Consider the following 22440-nt stretch of genomic DNA (forward strand, 5'->3'; position numbering starts at 1 on the left):
AAACGTGAGGTTCCAACTAGCATAACCAGCTATGGAATTGTAACAAACGATCACGGATCGAAAACTATTTTCACCCAAGCGATAAAACTAAGGCAAACCTACTATTTAAAAAAAAAAAACAATAATATATTTTGGATCTAGTGAGTACGCGTTGTCCCTATTTCACATATTTCATTAATCCGATACACCATTTCGGAGCTATTTCTATATAAAAAAAAACTGCATTCGATCACGGATCGTATGTTACGATTCGGCCCCTGATTAAGGTTCAGTTCGTCTTACTTATACATATATGAAATATGATTTGTAAAGATATGAGCGGTTGACTATCAATAGAAATTTGACGCAGCCCACGCTTTTATTTATTTGTCTGATCAACGCCCTAGATTGATGAGGACTGTGATGACTAGTAACTAGGACCTATTTAATTATTTTCTAGCTTTTAGTATTATTATTACTTAATTAATTTATTTATTTATTTAAAGTCGAAAACAAACGTCAGATGGTCGAATACATGATATAAGAGATATATATATACAACTCAACAATGTTATATTAGAAATATAGAAATATATTATTTAACATTACAACTTAATTTCCTAATACAAAGGTAAAAAAAAGAGCAAAAATAAGATCTTATACTGGCGGAATGCATCAGCTCAGCATGATTTCGGAATGCACTAGATTCCAATCGACTTGCTATTGGAATGTGGAAGAACTCCGAGTAGTGTAAGGTATGCCATCACATTACATAAAAAGTAACATGAGTTGCGTTAATGCAAGTATTGTTTTCAATAAAACCGTTCAACTTACATATTTTTTTAAATTATTTTATTGGAATTGATATAATTTTTTTGGTCTTCAAAATTTATATATTTGCTTTTAGTGTCCTTTCGAGCTATAAAGTCGTTTTCACTTGATTCGGTCAGCTAATCGGGTTTTACCTCCCCTAATTTATTCTTTTGGTTTTACCAGGCGAAAGTTCTTCCAAATTCTTTACATTGTTGTTTTTGAACCATTTTCCTAAGTTAATAAACAAAGAAGTTATAGCACTATTAAAGTTATTTATAGTTACTAATGAACCTGACTCTTATTACATGCTATTCAGTATGTGGTTTTAAAAAAACTAGTAACATATAACGCATGGACGTATATTTCTGAGATATTCTTGCATGTACGAGTATAAGGCTTATTTGTAGCGTCAATAACGCCAAACCTACTTGGTGAAACTAGTAAGAGATCGCGACTTGCGATTGAGTCTGCAAATGCTGTCACTGACGAAAAGTGCATGGGTAACTTTTTGGCAAAACTAGAAAGCCACGATTAACAGATTTCATTCGAGCCACGATTGAAAAAAAACGGCGAGATTTACCTCCTAAGACATTTAAGAGACTCTTCTCCAAGAAGCTTTTCAGTTAAAAAATGCATTCGGAGTGTTTGCCAAACCACTGTCCAGGGTTAACACTGCTAAGAAAAACATTCCTAATTGAAGAAATCTTTTCCAAAACTTTTGATGTTGCTTTTTCAGTCAAACTGGCCTCATACATTTCAGGCGAAGTCACCCGTCACTTACTCCTAGAGTGACGACGCTTCCCCCGCTGCACTTCAGAATTCTGCAGTTAAACTGTAATGGATCAACTGGGAAGGTCACGGAGTTAGTCGATTTCATGAAGCGGCACAACATCCGCATCGCTGCGATTCAAGAGACTAAACTCACAGCAAGATCTGCTCTGCAGACCTGTTCTGGGTATAAGGTCCACAGTAAATATCGCGAGAGCGGAAATGGAAGCGGTCTCGCGTTTATCATACATCACTCAGTGCACTATCATATATCCCGACTTCGGCCGCAGGGACAGTGCCTTCGAACGTCACGGCTTATCTGTCCGGTCAGGCGATGTAAACCTAGAAATCATCAACATCTGCATCCCTCGTGCCACCTGCTGCCCCAGTGGATACCGCCCTAATATCAGAGCCTTACTCACTGGCGATAGTGTTATTATCTTAGGCGATTTAAATGCCCTTCACGATCTATGGCATTCAAACTTGCAGGCAGCCAGTAGGGGTGAGATGTTGGCGGATCAAATAGAAGAAACGACGTTCAACAACAACAACAACGCCACCACTCGTATGGTAGGAAGGTGTCACATTTCACCAGATATATCAATCGTTACCGCAGGACTCGTAAACTGCGTCAAATGGTAGCCGATGGTAACATTGGCATCTGACCACCTGCTTGTACTTATTTCGCTTGAGCGAACCGCCGACTTCATCGTCACAGAAAAACGAATTTTCATAAGCTTTAAAAAAGGAAAGTGGGATGAGTACAAATCATTTGCAGACAGTCGCTTTGCTGCCCTCCCTATCCCGACTGATGCTAGCCAAGGGGAACGTGCTTTCCGCAAGGTCATTGAATACGCCTCGGCTCGCTTTATTCCCGCCGGAAAAATTCTCGAAATTCGCCCACATTTTCCGGCAGAGGCCGCAAATTTACCGAGAACGTGACCTTATAAGACAGCTCGATCCCGGCGACCCTCAAATAAGGGATATAAACCAACGCATGAGACTGCTTGTGGGTGAACACAAGCGGGCGAAATGGGAGAAACATCTAAGTAGTTGTAACCTCTCTGCCGGTGTGGGTAAGCTTTGGTCCACCGAAAAGTCCCTATCGAATCCGTCTAAACAAATATGTATGTAAGTATAGAATTAATCTATTATAATTGTTAGTTAATATATATAGAGTTAGAGTTGTTGTTGTTGTTTTAGATTTTGAGACTACATATGTCTGTATGAGTATGTTGGTGATCAATTGAATGATCAATAATAAAAATTTTTTACACTAGAAATTTGTTTGTTTGATTTTTACTATTTTTAGTATCCGTTCTTGAACCTTTTGTTTTGTTTGTTTCTGTTCTGTTTTTAATTGATTTGATTTTTCGTCTGTTACTTTTGTATCAATTTCTTATTAGCAATTTTTTTTTTTGATGATCTGTCTCTTTAAGATTGGTACTGGTTGATTAGTTATTCACTGTTTTGTTTTATTTATTCTTCATCGTATTGCAGTTGAATCGATTTTAATGCAACAAAGAGTTATAGCTTAGATTTTGAGTTTGGAGAAAGTGACACGTAAATGATTCGATTCTGAAAGTTGATGATTGTGTACTTTGATAAGCGATGAGAGTTGAAGTAGCGTAATTTTACGGTCTTTTGGGGAAAAATTTGAATGCTTTAACTTCGAAGTTATTAGAGGTGAACGTTTTTTAATGTTTTCATCAGTATACGATGATGGAATCTTACTTAAATGCAAAATATCTGATGATGGATAAATGTTCGTTGGAATTTGTTCAGTAATTGTTTTTGTTCTCGTGTACTTATTTCTTCACAATTTTGCTTAATGGCCAAATGATGGTAAGATTGATTAGTACATTTTTTAACAATTTGGATTCTTTGTGCTGATGCCGCTATCACATCTACATTGCAATGCACTTGTAGTATTTTTCGTATTAGTGAAAACATTTTGTTAAATTTGAGTTAAATCTATGCAAGGACATATTTAGCTATCACTTTCAAAATTATGCACTCTTTAAATAATTGTTATCTATATGCACGAAAGCAGCGAAATTTCATAATTTTGTTATCGCGTAAATCGAGAATAGGTCAGAAGGATCGTTGGTAGGATCGCCAGATATAGAAAATAAAAATTTTCTATATAATTTTGAATAATTTATTAAAACTTTATTTTTTTAAAAGATATTTTTGAAGACTCAGATATTTCAATTTTTTGATAATAAAAAAATAACTAATATAATAAGTATATTTGTTATAAGTAGATAACTCTACAGTTACACCAGAAAATCTTGGGTGTGATGTTTGATCAGGATCTACAATTTGGTGAGCATGCAGCCGCAATTGTACTTGAAAATGCAGAGCCGTAATAAAATCCTAGGTAGTACTTGGGGAAAAGATAAAGACACGCTCATTACCACTTACAAAGCAATTGGCCAGCCGATTGCATGCTACGCGTCCCCGATATGGTCGCCAAGCCTAAAGACTACTCACTGGAAGAAGCTACAGGCCTGCCAAAATACTGCCGTCAGAACCGCCACGGGTTGTCTTCTTATGTCCCCAGAACACCGTCTACATAATGAGGCGAGAATACTCCCCATTAGGGAGACAAATGAAATGCTAACCAAACAGTTCCTGTTGAATACCCAGACCCCTGGGCATCCTAACAGATATCTGATTGATGAGCCAACACCACCTAGGGGCTTAAGGAAATGCGGCACCTGAGAACACAGCCGTATGAAGCCAAAAAACACAAGCAGGTCTTCAGTGAACTCAACGAACAGGCGTCGGACCTCTATGCCAGGAATTGCCCGGTGAAACCTGTCCTCAAAGAACAATATCCTAAACTTGCAGAAGAGGAACGCACACTCCCTAGGGAAACGCGAGTGACTCTAGCTCAACTTCATTTGGATACTGTAACAGGTTAAACTCTTACCTATCCAGAAGGAAACCCGACATAAAAAACATATGTCCTGCTTGTAATGTGTCCCCACATGACACCAGCCATCTCTTCAACTGTATTATGGAACCAACGCCTCTAACACCCCTCTCATTATGGTCCATCCTTGTTGAAACAGCAAATTTCCTTGGACTCCCGTTAGAGGATATTGATGACAATTTGTGATCGGTCGCACCTATCGAATGGGGCGAAGCACTGCTACAACAACAAAACAATGGATAGGAAAATAATAACACCTGGACGACTATGACATATACTGGAAAAGCAACATATAAATTGAGAAACTTCTTTAAAAAATACAACAAAGCATTCAAAACATCGAACAATCTAGGGTGAAAAGTAAGAACTAAAACTAACTCAGAGGACCCGTTTAGCAGCCACGGCGTATACAAGGTTAACATGCGGATACCAACACAGACACATAGGACAAACAGGACGCCAATAAGAACGAGATTCAGAGAACACATTAGAGATTACAACAAGAAAACACGGAATCCAAACATTATACCAGAGTCTAACTTCGCCAATCACATGGTCGAAAATGAATGTTCCCCAGCAATAAAACAGTTAGGGTCCTTCACATACAATCAAAAGGCCGACGTGTCAACGTACTCGAAAACATGGAAATCTACAAACAGAAAACATTCGACGGTAGAATAATAAACGAACAGATAAACACAATCACTGACACAATATTTGAACCTTTAGAACTTGTTTACAAGAAACAAAGTAATCACACAGGTACAACAGACAAACACAAACCAATAAACGCACCAAAGCAACAAACGCACAAAGAAGGTCAAACGACTAGAATTACTGACTTTTACCTGCCTCAGTCAGCCACACAGATCGATCAGTAAAAACCACCCTCGGTTCTGAATGAACATACAGCACATACAATTAAATATACACAAGCATCAATTTTGACAATACCTGCTCATGTACATACGAACTATAAATATAAGACAAACGACAACAGATCAGAACAAAAATCGACTCTGATGATGACACAACGTCGAAACCGGTTTGTCTCGAAACCAAATTTGACAAGGGACGGAAAATCGTTCCAACAAACATCATGTATCCACCCTGTCGGAAAATCAACAACACAAAATAAATGAGTTCCATGTCGTCATACCAAGTCGTTCCCAAGATGGTCGGGCTAGCACCTTTATGTGCTTGTTACCGGAACGTACCGGATCTGCATCCGGCAAAGGACCATCAACATCGATAACACTCTCCAAGGCCTTCGGAGAGTGTCCTTATCGCTACAACAACAACAACAACCCCTTAAGCCCATGGGAGGTGTTGCCTCCTCAATCAGATGTCTGTTGGGGTGCCCATGTTCCTGGGTAACAAACAGAAACTGTGTGTTCAGCATTTCATTTCTCTCCCTAATGGGGAGTACTCTCGCCTCGTTGTGCAGGTGGTGTTCTGGGAACATAAGAAGATAGCCCGAGGCGGTTCTGAGGGCAGTGTTTTGGCAGGCCTGTATTTTATTCCAGTGAGTAACCTTTAGGCTTTGCGACCATATCAGGGACGTGTAGCATGCAATCGGCCGCCCAATTGCTTAGTAAGTGGTTATGAGCGTTTCTTTGTCTTTACCACAAGTGCTGCCGGCAAGTGATTTGAGGATCTTATTGTGGCTCTGGATTTTAAGTACAATTGCGGTTGCATGCTCTCCAAAATGTAGATCCTGATCGAAAGTCACACCCAACATTTTTGGGTGTAAGACAGTCGGTAGCGTATGCCATCGACGTGGATGTTCAATATGGTAGACATTTGGCGTGCCATGTTGTAAATAAGGTCGCCGATGATTTGGTCGGTGACAATGTCAGGTATCGCGATGCGAAAAAACTGGAAAGATCAGGGAGATTTCTGTTTATTTTATTACACAGCTCATCGATGTGTGGACCTGGGCCTGTGGCTACTATTGTGCAGTAATCGGCGTAGGAAACGATAGTGACTTCTTCTGGAAGGTAGCTTCGATATGTAGAAATTAAATAGAGGTGGGGATAGGACACTACCCTGTGGCACCCCTTCTTTAATTCTTCTTGATTTTGATGTTTCGTTTCTAAATTGCACCGATGCCTGCCGACCACCTAGATAATTTGCGGTTCACCTTTTAAGACATGGGGGAGGGTATAACCTGCCAGGTCTTGCAGTAAAGTGCCATGGGTGACCGTATCAAAAGCTTGTGACAGGTCTAACGCAACGAGTACTGTCCTATGGTGGGTGTTTTGATTTAAACCGCAATTTATCTGGGTGCTAATGGCATTTAGCGCGGTGGTTGTGCTATATAGTTTTTCAAAGCCATGCTGATGATAGGTTAGTTGCAAATTTGCTTTAAGGTAGGGGAGCAGAATGGCTTCAAGTGTGTTGGCTACTGCCGATAGGAGAGATATCGGGCGAGAAGAATGTTAGCTGGTTTCCCAGGCTTTAGTAGCGACACCACCTTGGACATTTTTCCTCTTTACCTAGGCTTTTAGCGGTGGACCAAAGCTTACCCACACCGGCAAAGAGGTTACAACCACTTAAATGCTCCTCCCATTTCGCCCGCTTGTGTTCATCCACAAGAAATCTGATGCGTTGGTTTATATCCCTTATTTGGGGGTCGCCGGGATCGAGCTGTCTTATCAGATAATGTTCTCTTGCTGAATTTGCGGCCTCCGACGGAAAATGAGGCCGGTTTTCGGGAATTCTTCCGGCGGGAATAAAACGAACAGACCGGATTCAATGACCTTGCGAAAAGCACGTTCCCCTTGGCAAGCATCAGTCAGGATAGGGAGGCCAGCAAAGCGACTGGCTGTAAATGATTTGTACTCATCCCTCTTTCCTTTCTTAAAGCTTATGAAAGTGCGTTTTTCGGTGACGATGAAGTCGGCGGTTCGCTCAAGCGAAATAAGTACAGGCAGGTGGTCGGATACCAGTTGGCGTAATTTACGAGTCCTGCGCTCACAATTGAAGCTTCCTACCATACGAGTTGGGGCGTCTCCGTTTATAGTGCAGAACGTCGTTTCTTCTATTTGATCCGCCAACATCTCACCCCTGCTGTCCGCCTGCTAATTTGAATGACATAGATCGTGATGGGCATTGAAATCGCCTAAGATAATGCGATTATCGCCAGTGAGTAATCAGAGATATTAGGGTGGTATCCACTGCGGCAACAGGTGGCAGGAGGGATGTAGATGTTGATGATTTCTAGGTTTACATCGCCTCGCCGGACGGATAAGCCTTTGCGTTCTAATACAATGTCCCTGCGGCCGATGTCGGGATAAAATATATTATATTGCACTGAGTGGTGTATGATAAACGCGAGACCACCTCCATTTCCGCTCTCGCGATCTTTTCTGTGGGAATTATACCCAGTACAGGTCTTCAGAGCAGATCTTGCTGTTACTTTAGTCTCTTGAATGGCAGCAATGCGGATGTTGTGCCGCTTCATGAAATCGACTATCTCCGTCATCTTCCCAGTTAGGCATTACAGATTAACTGCAATATTCTGAAGTGCAACGGGGAAGACGCGTCACTCTAGGGGTAAGTAACGGGTGACTACGCCTGGGTTGAAGGAGGCCAGGACGTAAGTGCTGTTGGGGACCTGCGACTGGACATCCCTGGATAAGCATTGGCGTACCCGGTGTAGTTGGGTGAGCGGCCTGGCAACATGGCTCAATGAAACCCGTCGGGCATTTGCCGTCGCTGAGACCAGAACATCTATGAAAGCGGCACCGTCCAAGGCAGGAACTGCATTGGGCAGATGTCGCAAACATATATATTCTGTGCTGGCAAACGGTCCAAAAGGACTAAGGCGCAGACTACGGGACGCCCTTGGGCGTGAACAGCAAGGAGCCACACATAAATTGTAAAAGTTGCAAGGACGACGGGTTTTGGGGTCTAGCCCAGAACATCCCGTCCGGTGCAGCCATCCCTTACACGTGACACACTGACAAGAGTGTGACCGTCCTAAAAGGGTTCCTTTCCGGCAAACGCAGTAAAAGCATTCATTTGTAAAGGGATCAGGTACAGTTCCCGGGTTGGGTTCGATTCATTCCCGAAGCAGGAGAATATGCCGCAGTCTCGCTGCAAGGATCTGCTGGGAGGACGTCGATTTGTGGGAACCTCACCTACCCGTGGCGAATCCTGTTTCTCCCACAGACGAGGCTCTGGTGACCCCAAGTTCCTCAAGGACCTGGGGGTGGGAGGGTGGCATGGCCTAGAATGTTTCATGTGGTCATGCTAAATCGTTCCCGAGATGATCGGGATAGTTAATGGTGCTTGTTACCGGAAGGTACCGGATTTGCTTCCGACAAAGGACCATCAACATCGATAACACTCTCCAAGATCTCGGGAAGTGTGCACTTTAGCGGGTTAGGGGGTCAGAATATAACCGCGGTAGGTATGACTGTCGTAAGAGGCGACTAAAATACCAGATTCAAGGGACTGTGTAGCGCAACACTTCAGGTTGCCAGTGCAATATATAGCTTCTCCAAACCCAATTGTCAACCTCACCTATCCGCGGCGAATCCTGCTTCACTAACAGACGAGGCTCTGGCGACCCCAAGCTCCTCATGGAACTTGGGGATGGAGAGGGAGGGATGGCTGAAGGTTTAACGTGGCCATATAAATCGTTCCCGAGATGGTCGGGCTAGCACCTTAATGGTGCTGTGTTACCGGAGCGTACCGGATCTGTATCCGGCAAAGGACCATCACATCGATAACACTCCCCAAAGCCTTCGGGGAGCAACCTTATCGCTACAACAACAACAACCTCGGGAAGTGTCCTTATCGCTACAACAACAACCTCCACTGCACCCAAGCGCTGCATTTTTCTTAATGGTGGCCGGTGTAGTGAGAGGTTTCTCTTAAGCTCTCCGTCTAGTTCCCGTCCTAACCTTTGTTAGTCCGAAATAGTGTGCCATATTTTATTACTATTCTCTCGGTGGCCGCCATGGTGTTCTGGTAACGTGCTCTGCCTACCACACCAAGGGTCCTGGGTTCAACTTCCGGGCAAAGCAACTTCAAAAATAGAGAAAAAAACGTCCTAACTACCCCAACTAAATTCGCCACCCCCCATGGTTTTGCGCCTTAGCAAGGGCGATGGCACAAAAGGTCAATGAAACCCGTTAAACGTAACCCAACAACTATGAGTCTCAGAAAGAGTCGCTTTAAAAATCTACATGTTAATGAAATATTTTATATTTATCTTACAGCTCCTCGCGCTGCCTCTGTGACAAAACCATTTTCATGTTCCTCGTCAGAATGTAAGTTGGTTGTGGATATTCAAGTTGCAGACGGCTGCTATTTGTTCTACAGCGTATGATAGAGTTTTGCTAAAAATAAAATATCAAATATTAATAAAATAGTTTAAGGCAATAAACGCATTTATACTGCCGTCCATAGCAAAAAGGCAGTAAAATGTAAAAAGTAAAATTAGAGAAAATAAAATTTTTATTTGGGAAATTAAAAATTTTTTACGTATACTTCAAATTTTAAACCTTGTCTTTAATCTTTCAATATGAATTTCAAATGATTATTTTTAAATATTTGTTGAATGAGTAAGAATTTCCTAAATTTCTATACAATTTCTCATTAAATTAAGAAAAAAAAATTCTTCAACTTTTTCAGTCATTTTCAGTTTATCCATGGTAAATTTGGAACTACTTTTTTTGGTAGTCCCCTCTGAGTACAAGCGGGGAAAGTAATGAAAAACTTAATTTAATTTACCCTAGAACAATGAAGAAGAGTTTGTTACATGTAAATGGAATACCACATCATTTAATTGAAAGTGGACACATCATGCTATTCAGTTAAAGTGGATGTGCGTTCATATCAACCAAAGCTACGTGTTACTTTTGTAAATGCGTAAGGAATTGACGGACTTCGATAAAATTTTGAAGGGGATGTCACAGTCTCCAGGACAATTTCACGATTATTTCAAGACCATTTCGAAATCATTTCGGGAGAGTTACAGGATCACTTCAAAATCATTCCAAGATTGTTTCGGGCAGTTGAAGCATCCCCCGGGCCCGGGCTTTCTCAGGAGGCCCGCGATTTAGAGGTACTAAGAAATTTTTTTTTTAATTCAGGAGAGTCTTTAGTTGTTTCATGTGCAAATGTATGTTTACATGAATCCGAAATCGTAAAGTTTTGGTGGTGACACTGATGAAGGTTCATCTTCAAAAAGCCTTCCTACAATACCACCAACTCTGTACCAAAGTCCAGATTATTTAAGCGACTTCGATATCGGTACCGTGAATAATGAGTTTTTGCGATCTGAAGAAGTCAACGAAATAATTCGTCGAGGTCATCAAAAGTGTCCTGTTATTTTTCCACGTGATTGTCATGACGAGGCATTTCCTACCTCGTTGTTAAACAGAATCTTGCCAAATGGAGAGAAAGTGGAGCGTGACTGGTTAGTGTGGAGTGCCAGTAGCAATACTTTTTATTGCCATTTGTTGTCCTGGCGGATATTCGAAATTCCAGGTATGGAAGAAGCTATACGATAAACTGCCATCACAGGAAATACGCATGATCACATTAAATGTTATATTCAATGGCGATCTTTACAAAATCCAATTCAAAAGGAGGCTACAATTGATACACTTATCAATGAACAGCTAGTCACTGAAACTCAAAAGTGGAAAGAAGTTTTATATAGAATTTTGGACACTATTTTATTTTTGGGGCCTAGCTTACAAAGGCGAAAGTGAACGAAACAATGGGTATTTTTTGGGCATATAAGATCTCATAAGTCATTATGATCCGATACTTAGAGATCTTTTGGAGAAAGTTAGGATTTCATAACAGCAGCACAAACGTTTACAAGTTCACTATCCTTCCCCAGACATGCAGAACGAGTTTATAGAAATTTGTGCAAAGCACGTGATGGAAACTCTATTAGATCAAGGCAAGAAAGCCGAGTATTTTGCTATTATCGTTGATGCTATGCCTGATGCTAGTAACATTGAACAGACTACTTTCATTTTGCACTACCTCCATTTCAATTCGAAAGCAACAAATTTTACAATTCAAGAACGGTTTTTGGCTTTCGTGAATTGTAACCAAAAAACTGGTCAGAAAATCGCTGATCTAATTTGCCATAATCTAGGTAAACATGAAATCCCATTAAAAGATTGTCGTGCACAAGGGTACGATAACGGCCCCAATATGAAAGGAGCTTACAACAGGGCACTAAGTCACATTCTCGACAAAAACTCGAATGCTGATTACTTGCTTTGTGCAAACCCACAGTCTCAAATGTACCGAGCTCTATTCATAGTCTTTCAGACAAAAGCAAAATTTGACTGCGCAAATATACGGAGATGTTACCGGCATTCTCAAGTACATCAACAAGTTCGAATATATCTTGCTGTCCTCAATTTGGTTCAAAATACTGACTACCATTAATGAAAGAAACGTGGTCCTCCAAGCTAGAGACGCCACCATAGATGTTGAGGTCCGACATCTAGATGCCTTATTAGCTGATTTGAAGTTGATCAGGAACCAATGGGAAACAATTTCAAACGAATTCAAAACAGATTGAACATCTCGCCGAAGTTTCCGGACATTCGAAAAAGAAAACCCCAAAGACGTTCTGAAGATAATTTAAATGAGATGATTACGGATGATTCAGAGTCTGGTTTTAAAAACAATACATTCCTGGTGATCGTTGATTCGGTACCCAGCCAGAATTTTTTGAAAAATTTTATCAAAAAATATTCAAATATCATACCCCCAGATGATTGAAAACATTCAAATTTAAAAGTACTTTTTATTCCAAAATCAATGAATCGTCGTGAGAAAAGTGTGCCTCAAATGGGGTTATTCTTGAATAATCATTATTTATTTTTATTTAATTGTCTGATCAACACCCTAGATTGATGAGGAGTGTGATGACTAGTACCTAGGACCTACCTAATTATTTTCTAGCTTTTAGTATTATTATTTCTTCATGTAAGCATTGTTTTCAATAAAACCGTTTAACTTAAAAATTTGTTTTAAATTATTTTATTTTATAATATATATTGCTAAAATTAGTCAATAAACATCACCCCTCACTTGTAATGTTTGAAATATAACACTAAAACTATATATTTCGCAAATAAAATGCACGGTCAACGAAATGATTAGCAATTCAGATTGGTATTATTGACAGGTTGATTTAGCACATGCTTTTTTTGACAGCTGACGACTTAGCACATTCACACATCATTGCCAACACCACGTAAAAATGAAAAAAAAATATATATATATATACAAATTTTTTTTGTGATTCAAAATACAATTCAGTTCTAAAACTGCATTAAAATAAAATGTTTCAAAAAAAAGTGGCTTAGTACATTTTCACATTAAGCTAACGATATATGCATGGTCTGAGAAGGATGGCCTGTCAAGGACCTTCCGTTCAGAGCTCACTGTGATATCAAGCACATTGCTTGACATTGACCCAAAAAATGAATCATATGCATAATACATCAGATAGTTATTCAATTAAATCAATTTTGTCAATAAATAAGGCAAGTGATAGCGGATCCCCGCTGTAATTTTCTCGCATAACACAAGTACTATTGTAGGATTTCTTTTGCTCAGACGTTATCATATTTAGATAGTTAAGATTTGAATTGAAATTGGAAGTTAAGTTAGGATCGGAATTTGAGTTTGAAGCTAAGTTGGAGTTTGAGCCAGAAGCTGAGATAGAATTTGTATCAGAAGGTAAGATAGTATTAGAAATTAAAGTTCGCGTTGAATGACTTGAGTTATCAAATCCAAAAAAGTCCTCAAGCAAGGAGCATCTAGCTGGACGAAAATCACTTAGGGATATTGAAGACTTGGCAGAGCTATCCGAATCTGACATGAATAGAAAATCAGGGAAAATACCAAATTTTTCAGACCAAAAATCTTTGAACTCCAATTGAAAGTGGACTATAAGACCCACTTGCAGAACGGCAAGTTATCTTTCTAACTCAAAGTTAACTTAACATGAGGGGTTAAACTCATACATTTTTGAGAAATTGTTTAAATTAACTCTGCGTTTAAAAGATAACGTGCCGCTCTGCAAGTGGCCCCAAGAAAGAAAAACTGAACTTTATTAGACTTAACTTATGACATTTTTTAAAGTATTGTGGAAAAAATCCAAATTTTATGGTATCGAATTTGTATCACGGACGCACCGCTTCGCCTTGTATCATAAAAATATATAAAAAAATCTCATATTTTATTGCAGACGCACTGCTTCATTAAATAAAAATAAGTTAGGATCAATATATGGGAGCGTTGGGCAAAACAAAAACATACAAACAATTTTGTTCCTCAAAAGATTTTTAAGAAATTATGTTTTTGATAATTGCTGAAAATAATGTTTATGATAACTATTGTTTTGTTTCTTTAATTTTTTTATAATTGAAAAATTGTATTTTGTTTTTGGAATAGTAGGTAGAAAATTTTTCAGACAACCTACCAAAGCTGCGCAGATAGATCCATTTCGAAGGGTGCTAAGCCTTCATCATCAGTACGCTTTAGGCATGCTACGCTAACCATTTAGCTATACAGCGGCGCACAGTGTTTCGTGTAGAACAAGCTAGCTGGGCAAAAACAAAGTTCTTATTCCAAGAAAAGTGTAATGAGAAATGAAAGAAAACAAACAAAATAACGGGATCTTTGCTTTTTTTTTTTTGATATTTTTGTTCATACATATTGAGTAATTGAAGTAAGAAGGCAGGAGTGGCCGTAAAATGCATTGATTAATTTGCAAAATTCTTGTTGAATAATAAGCTTCATATTTCTTTTAAGTGAACACTTTTATATAATTTTTTGATGGATTCTAAGCTCGAAAGTAAGTAAAATTTTGTAATAGTAATTCTTTCGCAATTAGAGTATTTTCAATATATTTAACATTCCGTTATTAAGAAGAAAAGGTATTTTTTCTCTATATTTTTAACTTTAGGGACAAAAAAGTTACATACATCCGCGGACATCCGGGCTTAATTTTACATATGTTATAGTCGCAAGTATTGTCTAATAGTCGAAAGAAAAAACCATTGCGAATTCTTTGCACATCTATTTTAAATTTTTTTTTTGTAGATTTAGTTATCTCTACATATAAAATAGGACGTATGTACGTACCAGCTCCGACGAGATATTTGAACCTTTAAAGCTGATCTACATACGGCAAAACCAATTCCCAGGTACAGGGAACAAACACGTAGCCGTAAAACACACAAAAATAAACGCGCAAGGTCAACAAGAGCACACCACAAGCAAAAAGGCGAAGATCACTGACTTCAACCTGCCACAACCTACCGCACCAGTCACCAAGGCATAAAAACAGGTACACACAAAGCAATCCTAATGCAGGTATAACCACACAGGAACGCTACGCAAAACAACCCCATTTGGTAGCATCTACGCCAATACCTGAATGTAATATAAATACTGCACAACTGATAACAAATCAGAACGATCAACGACACTTAAGATGGCAGCACAACAATCATCAACAATTCACCTTGTCGGAAAATCAACAACACAAAGCAGTTTAGTTATAACCGTACCAAGAACGGAGTTTTTTGACATTTGGGTTCAACATTCGAAGGAAACCAGATATAAAGAATTATTGAGTTTTGTTGTACTTAAGTACGATTTCAGCGAAGCAGCCGAATATTTGATAAAAAGTTGAAGCTTACAAATATCGGCATATTCGTCGAAGCTGGATCAAAAGTGGAACACTTCTGGAAGACATAAGGAGCGATTTTTGAATAAAAACTCGGAGTGGCTTTCGGGTACAAACATTTACAATAACGGTGGATTCAAAGTTGCCATCAGACCAAACAACCACTTCTTCAGGTAACCCCGGGCCCGGAAGACGAAAGAAGGACTTTGTTAGCTGCAGTGAAAAAACCAAACGGCGTCGAGTGGATGACCTCTTGCAATCTAGAAGTCCTGGTGAGTTACTTTATGCGGCAGAAGTATCAACGCGTATGTCCGGCAACAGAAATGTTGCTAACATTATAAAAGAATCACAGGAAACCACTCAAATATCCGGCAAAAAGATGACATGTGAGCCAGATGCAAGATGCTTGAACAATGTAGAAGCTTTAGCATACTACGTAGATAGCAAGTCGACGACTCATGGGTACAAAACGACTGGAAGTGGAGCATCAAGGCAGGCCATAAGGTTTATCCATCATTTTACAGTCTAAGAAAAGCTAAGGCAGAATGCTATCCAAATGAAATTGATGTGGGTGAAACACGTGCTGAAATTAAAGTCCAGTCCGTATTAGATAAAACTGTTGAGCGTTTAGTTTTAGCAAATCAAGAAGTTTTTGTTAGTTTATTACCTACAAACTTGACGTATACTTTAATCAACAAGTGGGGTTGCGATGGAAGCTCTGGCCATAGCACATATAAGCAAAAGTTTACATGCAGTTCTGACACTGATGAGTTTTTGTTTATATTTTCTTTCGTTCCTCTTCAATTACAGGATGAAAAAGGTAACATTGTTTGGCAGAATCCTCGACCTTCTTCTACCATGTATTGTCGTCCAATTAAATTTATTTTTTCTAAAGAAACAAAAGATTTTATTGTTTTTGAAACGAACAAAGTTTTAGAGGAGATAAATGCGTTGTTGCCAACAAAGTACATGCTCGAACAATACGAAGTTTCCGTAAATCACAATATGCTTCTAACAATGATTGACGGAAAAGTTTGCAATGCTTTGACTGAAACTTCTTCCGCACAAAAGTGTTATATTTGTGGTGCCACTCCAAAAGATATGAATAATGAGTTACGGGACTGTACGCCTAACCGAGATAATCTTGGTTTTGGTTTGTCTACTCTCCATGCATGGATAAGATGTTTTGAATGCTTGCTTCACATAAGTTATCGCCTCGAAGTAAAAAAAATGGCAGCTTAGGAATGAGGCAGATAAAGAGTGTAAAGCTACGTTCCAACGAAATCCAGAATAAATTTAAAAGTGTACTTGGATTGATAGTAGATAAACCAAAACCAGGTTCCGGCAATACCAATGACGGCAACACTGCTCGTAGGTTTTTCGAAAATTCTGAGGCTAGTGCTGAGATTACGGGATTGGATGTAACTCATAAAAAAATTCGACACTCTTCTTCGCGTTAGCATCTGGGTACAATATAAATATCCAACGATTTGAAAAATTTGCGGTCGAGACTAAAAAACTATACATATATCTCTATCCATGGTTTAACATGCCTGTTACAGTTCATAAAATCTTAGTGAATAATACTGATATTATAAAATCAGCAATTTTACCTATTGACTGACTTCAGAAGTCTTAAATTTACTGTCCACCGATAATGTTGAGGAGTCAATAAATACCCCAGTTGTTTCAAGCTTTCATAGTAGTGTTGCTGATGCTCATGACTATTCCACAAGTGACTCATCGAATGAAAGTGATGACAGCGAATAATAACATAATTATAAAATATAACCTACCCTATAACTTTTTGTTGGATCAGGTTTTATTTAATTTAAATCTATTGTCTTTTCTACGTTGTATGATACTTTACTTTTAAGTTTTTGTAATAAGTAATTTTCACATAATTAATTAAATTATTTACATTGTTATTATTATTATTGTAATTCGCTTTTACATTCCTGACTGGTACTATAAAATAATTTTGTAAAAATTGTAGTGCCAGGATAAATACTCAAATAAATACAAAATATGTATGTACATATGTACAGTCACTCACATAAATAAGTAGACACTCCTTTTTGGACAATTCTTACAATTTTCGCTTTCGAAAATTTATTTTAACTTATTTCCCATAAGAACATTTGTCACGATCTATAAAAAAATAAATTATATTTAAAAAATGTTTGAAAAATTCGAGAATTTTCATAAAAAAATTTAATTTTTTTTTACGAATTTTTAGAATTTTTTAGAGTATTGAGATTTGTAGTCCATTCAATTTAAGTACAATAAAGTAATATTTTTAAGTCCTTTAAATTTTTTTGGATCTATGTCACTTATTCACATGAGTTACTGTATATGAAATAAGCAAATGTATGCATATGAAGTAAAATTTTGGAAAAAAAATAAAAAAAAGAACATATGGCTGAAAAAAATGACGTAGTTGTAACAAATGACTGCATATGAAACGGAAAATCTCATAAAATAATTTTGTCCAGCTAGCTTGTTCTACACGAAACACTGTGCGGCGGTTTGTTTGACTGATAAATTGCTACTCCTATTCCTCTTTACCAACCATATCTAATTGGCGTTGCGCCATCTGTTGCAAATCGTTGATGTTGCATTTTTTGTTTATTTTCAATTACTTTGGTTGACATTCCCGTGTGCTTTTAGTTTATTAACAATTGTTTTTGCTTTTATCGGCCTACTGATAAAGGACTCGAGGGTCGATTCGAGCTCAAGGCCAGAACAATAATTTTTATGATAATAATTGTTTTTTTTTTTTTCAATTTTTCTATAACTGAAATCCAACATAATCTGCGATTTGCAACAGATGGCGCAACGCTGATTAGATAGAGTTGGTTAAGAGGAATAAAAGTAGTAATTTATCAGTCAAACAAACCACCCCTGTATAGGTAAATGGTTAGCACAGCGTGCCTAAAGCGTATTGATGATGAAGGCTTAGCACCCTACGAAATCAATCTATATGCACAGCTATGGCAAGTTGTCTGGAAAATTTTGTTTTTATACCTTTCATGAACATGAAATGGTATATTAACTTTGGCCCGATGTTTGTGACGTTGAGAAATATAGAAGATAGGCTCACCATTAAGTATACCGAATTGATCACGGCGACGGACTGAGTTGATATAGCCATGTCCGTCTGTCCGTCCGTCTGTCTGTTTGAACGCAAACTAGTCCCTCAAATTTTGAGATATCTCAATGAAATTTGGCACAAGGATGTGTTTTTGTATTATATTAGATCCGTAGGATCCGTAGGATCGGACCACTATAACATATATCTCCCATACAACCGATCGTTCAGATAAGACGATTTTGGTCATTCCTTCAATTTAGAAAGTATAATCGTGAAACTCGGTGATATATATTCTAATATATCATAGAAGATATCCTGAAAAAATCACTTTGATCGGAACTAGATATGTATATCCCATACAACCGATCGTTCAGATAGAAAGATTTTTGGCCATTTCTCCCTTAATTTAGAAAGTGTAAACGTGAAACTCGGTGATATATATTTTAATATATCATAGAAGATTTTCTAAAAAATCACTTTGAACGGAGCTATATATAGTATATATCCCATACAACCGATCGTTCAGATGGAAATATTTTTGGCAATTTCTCGCTTAATTTCCAATATAAAAACGTTAAACTTGGTGATATTTATTCTAATGTATCATAGAAGATTTCATGAGAAAATCATTTCGATCGGAGTTATATATAATATATATCCCATACAACCGATCGTTCAGATAGAAAGCTTTTAGCCATTTCTCCCTTAATTTCCAATATAAAAACGTTAAACTTGGTGATATTTATTCTAATAAATCATAGATTTCCCGGAAAAATCACTATAATCGGAGCTATATGTATATAGTATATACATACCTATCCCATACAACCGATCGTTCAAATAGAAAGATTTTTGGCCATTTCTCCCTTAGTTTCCAATATAAAAACGTGAAACTTGGTGATATATATTCTAAAATATCGTAGAAGATTTCCTGCAAAAATTATTTCGATCGGAGCTATATATAATATATATCCCATAAAACCTATCGTTCAGATAAGGGGATTTTTTGCCATTTTTTATTTTATATTTATCTTAAAAATCGTTTAGGTATGTACATCTGTTCACTATATATTTCTTATCTTATACATCCCATTATTTGGATATTACGAATGGGATAAGTTATTGCTCAGCCGCATTCATGAAAGGTATGAAGTCTTCGGCTGTGCCGAACTTACTTGTTTTGTAACACTATGCGACAAAATCAACTTTTTTTGGGTATTGGACCAAACCAACTTTTTTGAGGAGATTGAGGCTTAAGTATAAAAAGTACTATCTCCGTTTTTCGAAGTTAGCCTCCAAAAAATAGATATCGGCGTTCAGCAAATTAAAAAAGTAAAAATGTGGCCGTGGTCCGCTCTTTCCCATTATTTGAAGGGCTGAATTCTTTTTTGAGAAATTTAGTATAACAGCTGTTATACGAGGTGGAAAATCAGAACTTCGAAAATATGAAAAACCTGATATTTCAGAATTTTCGCTACACATATCAAAAGTCCTAGCATTCCTGCTAAGGTGGTTAAATGCCCTTTATTTTGATATGCATATCTTTAAAGAAAATTTTGGCAAAACCCCTGTTTAAGCGAAAAAATACGTTTTTTCACCAAAAAATTTATTTTAACCAACACAATTTCTAGCTGGTAAAACTATTGAATATTAAATAAATCATAAACTTGCACTAAATGTGCTATTTTCAAATCAAAGCACTTCGTCTTTATACTTTTGAGCTCTTAACAGTACTTATGTCCACTGTGCTCCCAACAAATGACGATCATCTATGCCATGATTTAAATGTGTGTAAAAACGACAACAAAAAATTTGTGTACAATTAAATCAAATAAAGCTTGACTACACAGTAGAACTGCAGTTAAACTTGTATTTTGTAAAGCTAAATTTATTAAAAGATATACATATTACAAATGATTTTACATATTGCTGGAAACAAGATTTTTTTCTTTATCTACACCGTTAAGGCCTTGGACGCCGTCAATTTCATTCTCGTTCTCGTCCAAGATTTTCTCAGCAATCTTTAGCCACCAACAAATATCAGCTATCATGGCGTTTAGCTTTTTATCTTTGTATCGAGACTCCATTTGTATAGCTGTTTGGTGGAAGCGTTCTTCCTGTTTTTCGGATTCGGTAGAAAGTTATCTCTCTAACCACTGAAGATGAGCATGCATCAAATGCACTTTTGAAGACATATGAAAGTGTGCTTTTGAAAACATATTCTCGAAAATTGTCATCACGCTGATTTCCAAGAACCTTAGGAATAACAACCTTTAACGCATCCCAAGCAACATTAGGAAACATTTGTTTCAGCAACGCTTTTGAGGCATCATTTGTTTTAATGAATGACTTGATAAAGTTTGTTACTAGTCCCAATTTTATATGTAGTGGCGGAATCAAGATTTTCTCACGACTTACTAGAGGACTGTTTATGACGTTTGCCTTCCCAACAGTATATTCGGATCGAAGTGGCCAATCTTTTTTTATTGAATTGTCTCCGATATAACGCGTATCCCACAAACAAATAAAGCACACATTCCTTGGCCATCCAAAAGGTAGCAGTCTCATGATAGCGGCTACTACTTTCATGTCTGCACACACTCTCCACTGGAATTGCTCGTACTGTATATAATTGAGAAGGACTTTCAAGTTGTATGTTTCAAGCCTGTCGGTATTGTACGCTAGCAGGACTGGTGGAATATTTTTGTCTGTGTATAACAAGACTGCTTTTAAACTGGCTTTGTTAGAATCTACGAAGAGGGGCCAATCGGGTGGATTATGATTCATACTCATCTCGTTTATCAATCCGGCGACATCATGGCAATAGGTAAACGAGTGAGCATCATTTACAGTAAAATATTGTTTAATAGATGCTTGCCTGTCACGATAGCCCGACGTTCTTACATCTGATGCCAAGTGGTTTCCATACTTTAAAAATTGTGCCAATTCTTCGGATTGTCTTTTTAATAGGGCGAGTATTCTCACCAGTTCATCTAACCCCCTTTGTGTAATGAGCCTCACTAATCCAGTTGATTCAGATGGAACAAATGTCTCATCACCTTCGTATGGAATATTCACAGAAGCTGTTTCCAGCGTTGTTGGACAAGGGCTTCTTCTGGGAGGTACGGGAATGTTATGACTGTGTGGTCTTGGCAGTCGCACATACAAACTTTCAATGCACTCTCTTTTGCGACGTTTTATCCGGTTATCACCTATATGGTAATTTAAACATATGTACATGACAAGTGCTTCTGTTATGTACATCTAAAAAAAAATTGTTATATCATGGCCATCTACAATACTGTATCTAAGTACTTACTCACTTTAAAAGCATCGCACACTTGATAATAATCATTTGCCGGGAAGCACAGCGGACATAAGTACTGTTAAGAGCTCCTAAGTATAAAAACGCAGTGCTTTGATTTGAAAATAAATTTTTGGTAAAAAACGCATTTTTTCGCTTAAACAGGGGATTTGCCAAATTTTCTTTAAAGATATGCATATCAAAATAAAGGCCATTTAACCACCTTCACAGCAATTCTTAGATTTTTGATATGCGTAGCGAAAATTCGGATATATAGCTTTTACTTTTTTAATTTGCTGAACGCGTTAACAAAAAAAAATAAAACTTCGAAATGTAGAATTTCGAACTTGGAAAGCGGATATCTATTTTTTGGAGGAAAACTTCGAAAAACGGAGATACTACTTTGTCTATGGAGGGGTAACTTTAAGTAACACGCCTATAATTTATTTTCGAGCATTTTAATAATTCTGACGGTATTTCGAAAGTTTTCACATACAATTTCCAATTCAACTTCCCCGGAAATATTTTATGTAAATTGCATTCTATGAAATTCAAAAAAAAAAACCAAAAAAAATGTTGGTCCTTAAAAATCAAGTTATATTTAAGTTTAGATTTTGATTTAATAAAACAAAAATAACACAATAGAGGCGCAAGTGTGCTCAAATAGCGGAAGAGGCGATACATGTGTACACGATGGTGTAGTTACAAAGAATTTTTTTTTATTATTAATACTGCCAAAAATTTCATAAACAAATTATTAATACTGTCAAAATTTTCATAAACTAAGTTTTGACAATAAGCCATAGCCAATTTCATGACGCTAATATACAGAAAATAAGAATGACGCTGAA

General features: G+C 37.6%; 1 protein-coding gene across 9 annotated transcripts in view; it reads right to left on the reverse strand.

The window, feature by feature from the left end:
- The window catches only part of Lis-1 (LisH and WD40 domain-containing Lis-1), a 761024-nt gene that overhangs the window by 634793 nt on the left and 103791 nt on the right, over positions 1-22440 (reverse strand). For 5 of the 9 annotated variants that reach the window (XM_067772985.1, XM_067772994.1, XM_067772989.1 and 2 more), the window contains exon 2: positions 9731-9852. The exons of 1 other annotated variant lie outside the window; for it this stretch is intronic. In XM_067772985.1, coding sequence (XP_067629086.1) covers positions 9731-9768 — 38 coding nt within the window. In that variant the 5' untranslated portion in view covers positions 9769-9852. Of the gene's footprint in view, positions 1-9730; positions 9853-17247; positions 17343-22440 lie in introns of those variants that run through there. 3 more of the 9 variants (XM_067772987.1, XM_067772988.1, XM_067772992.1) reach the window with 3 other exon arrangements.

Source organism: Eurosta solidaginis, chromosome 3 (genome assembly GCF_040869045.1).
Source record: "Eurosta solidaginis isolate ZX-2024a chromosome 3, ASM4086904v1, whole genome shotgun sequence".
Lineage (NCBI taxonomy): Eukaryota > Metazoa > Arthropoda > Insecta > Diptera > Tephritidae > Eurosta > Eurosta solidaginis.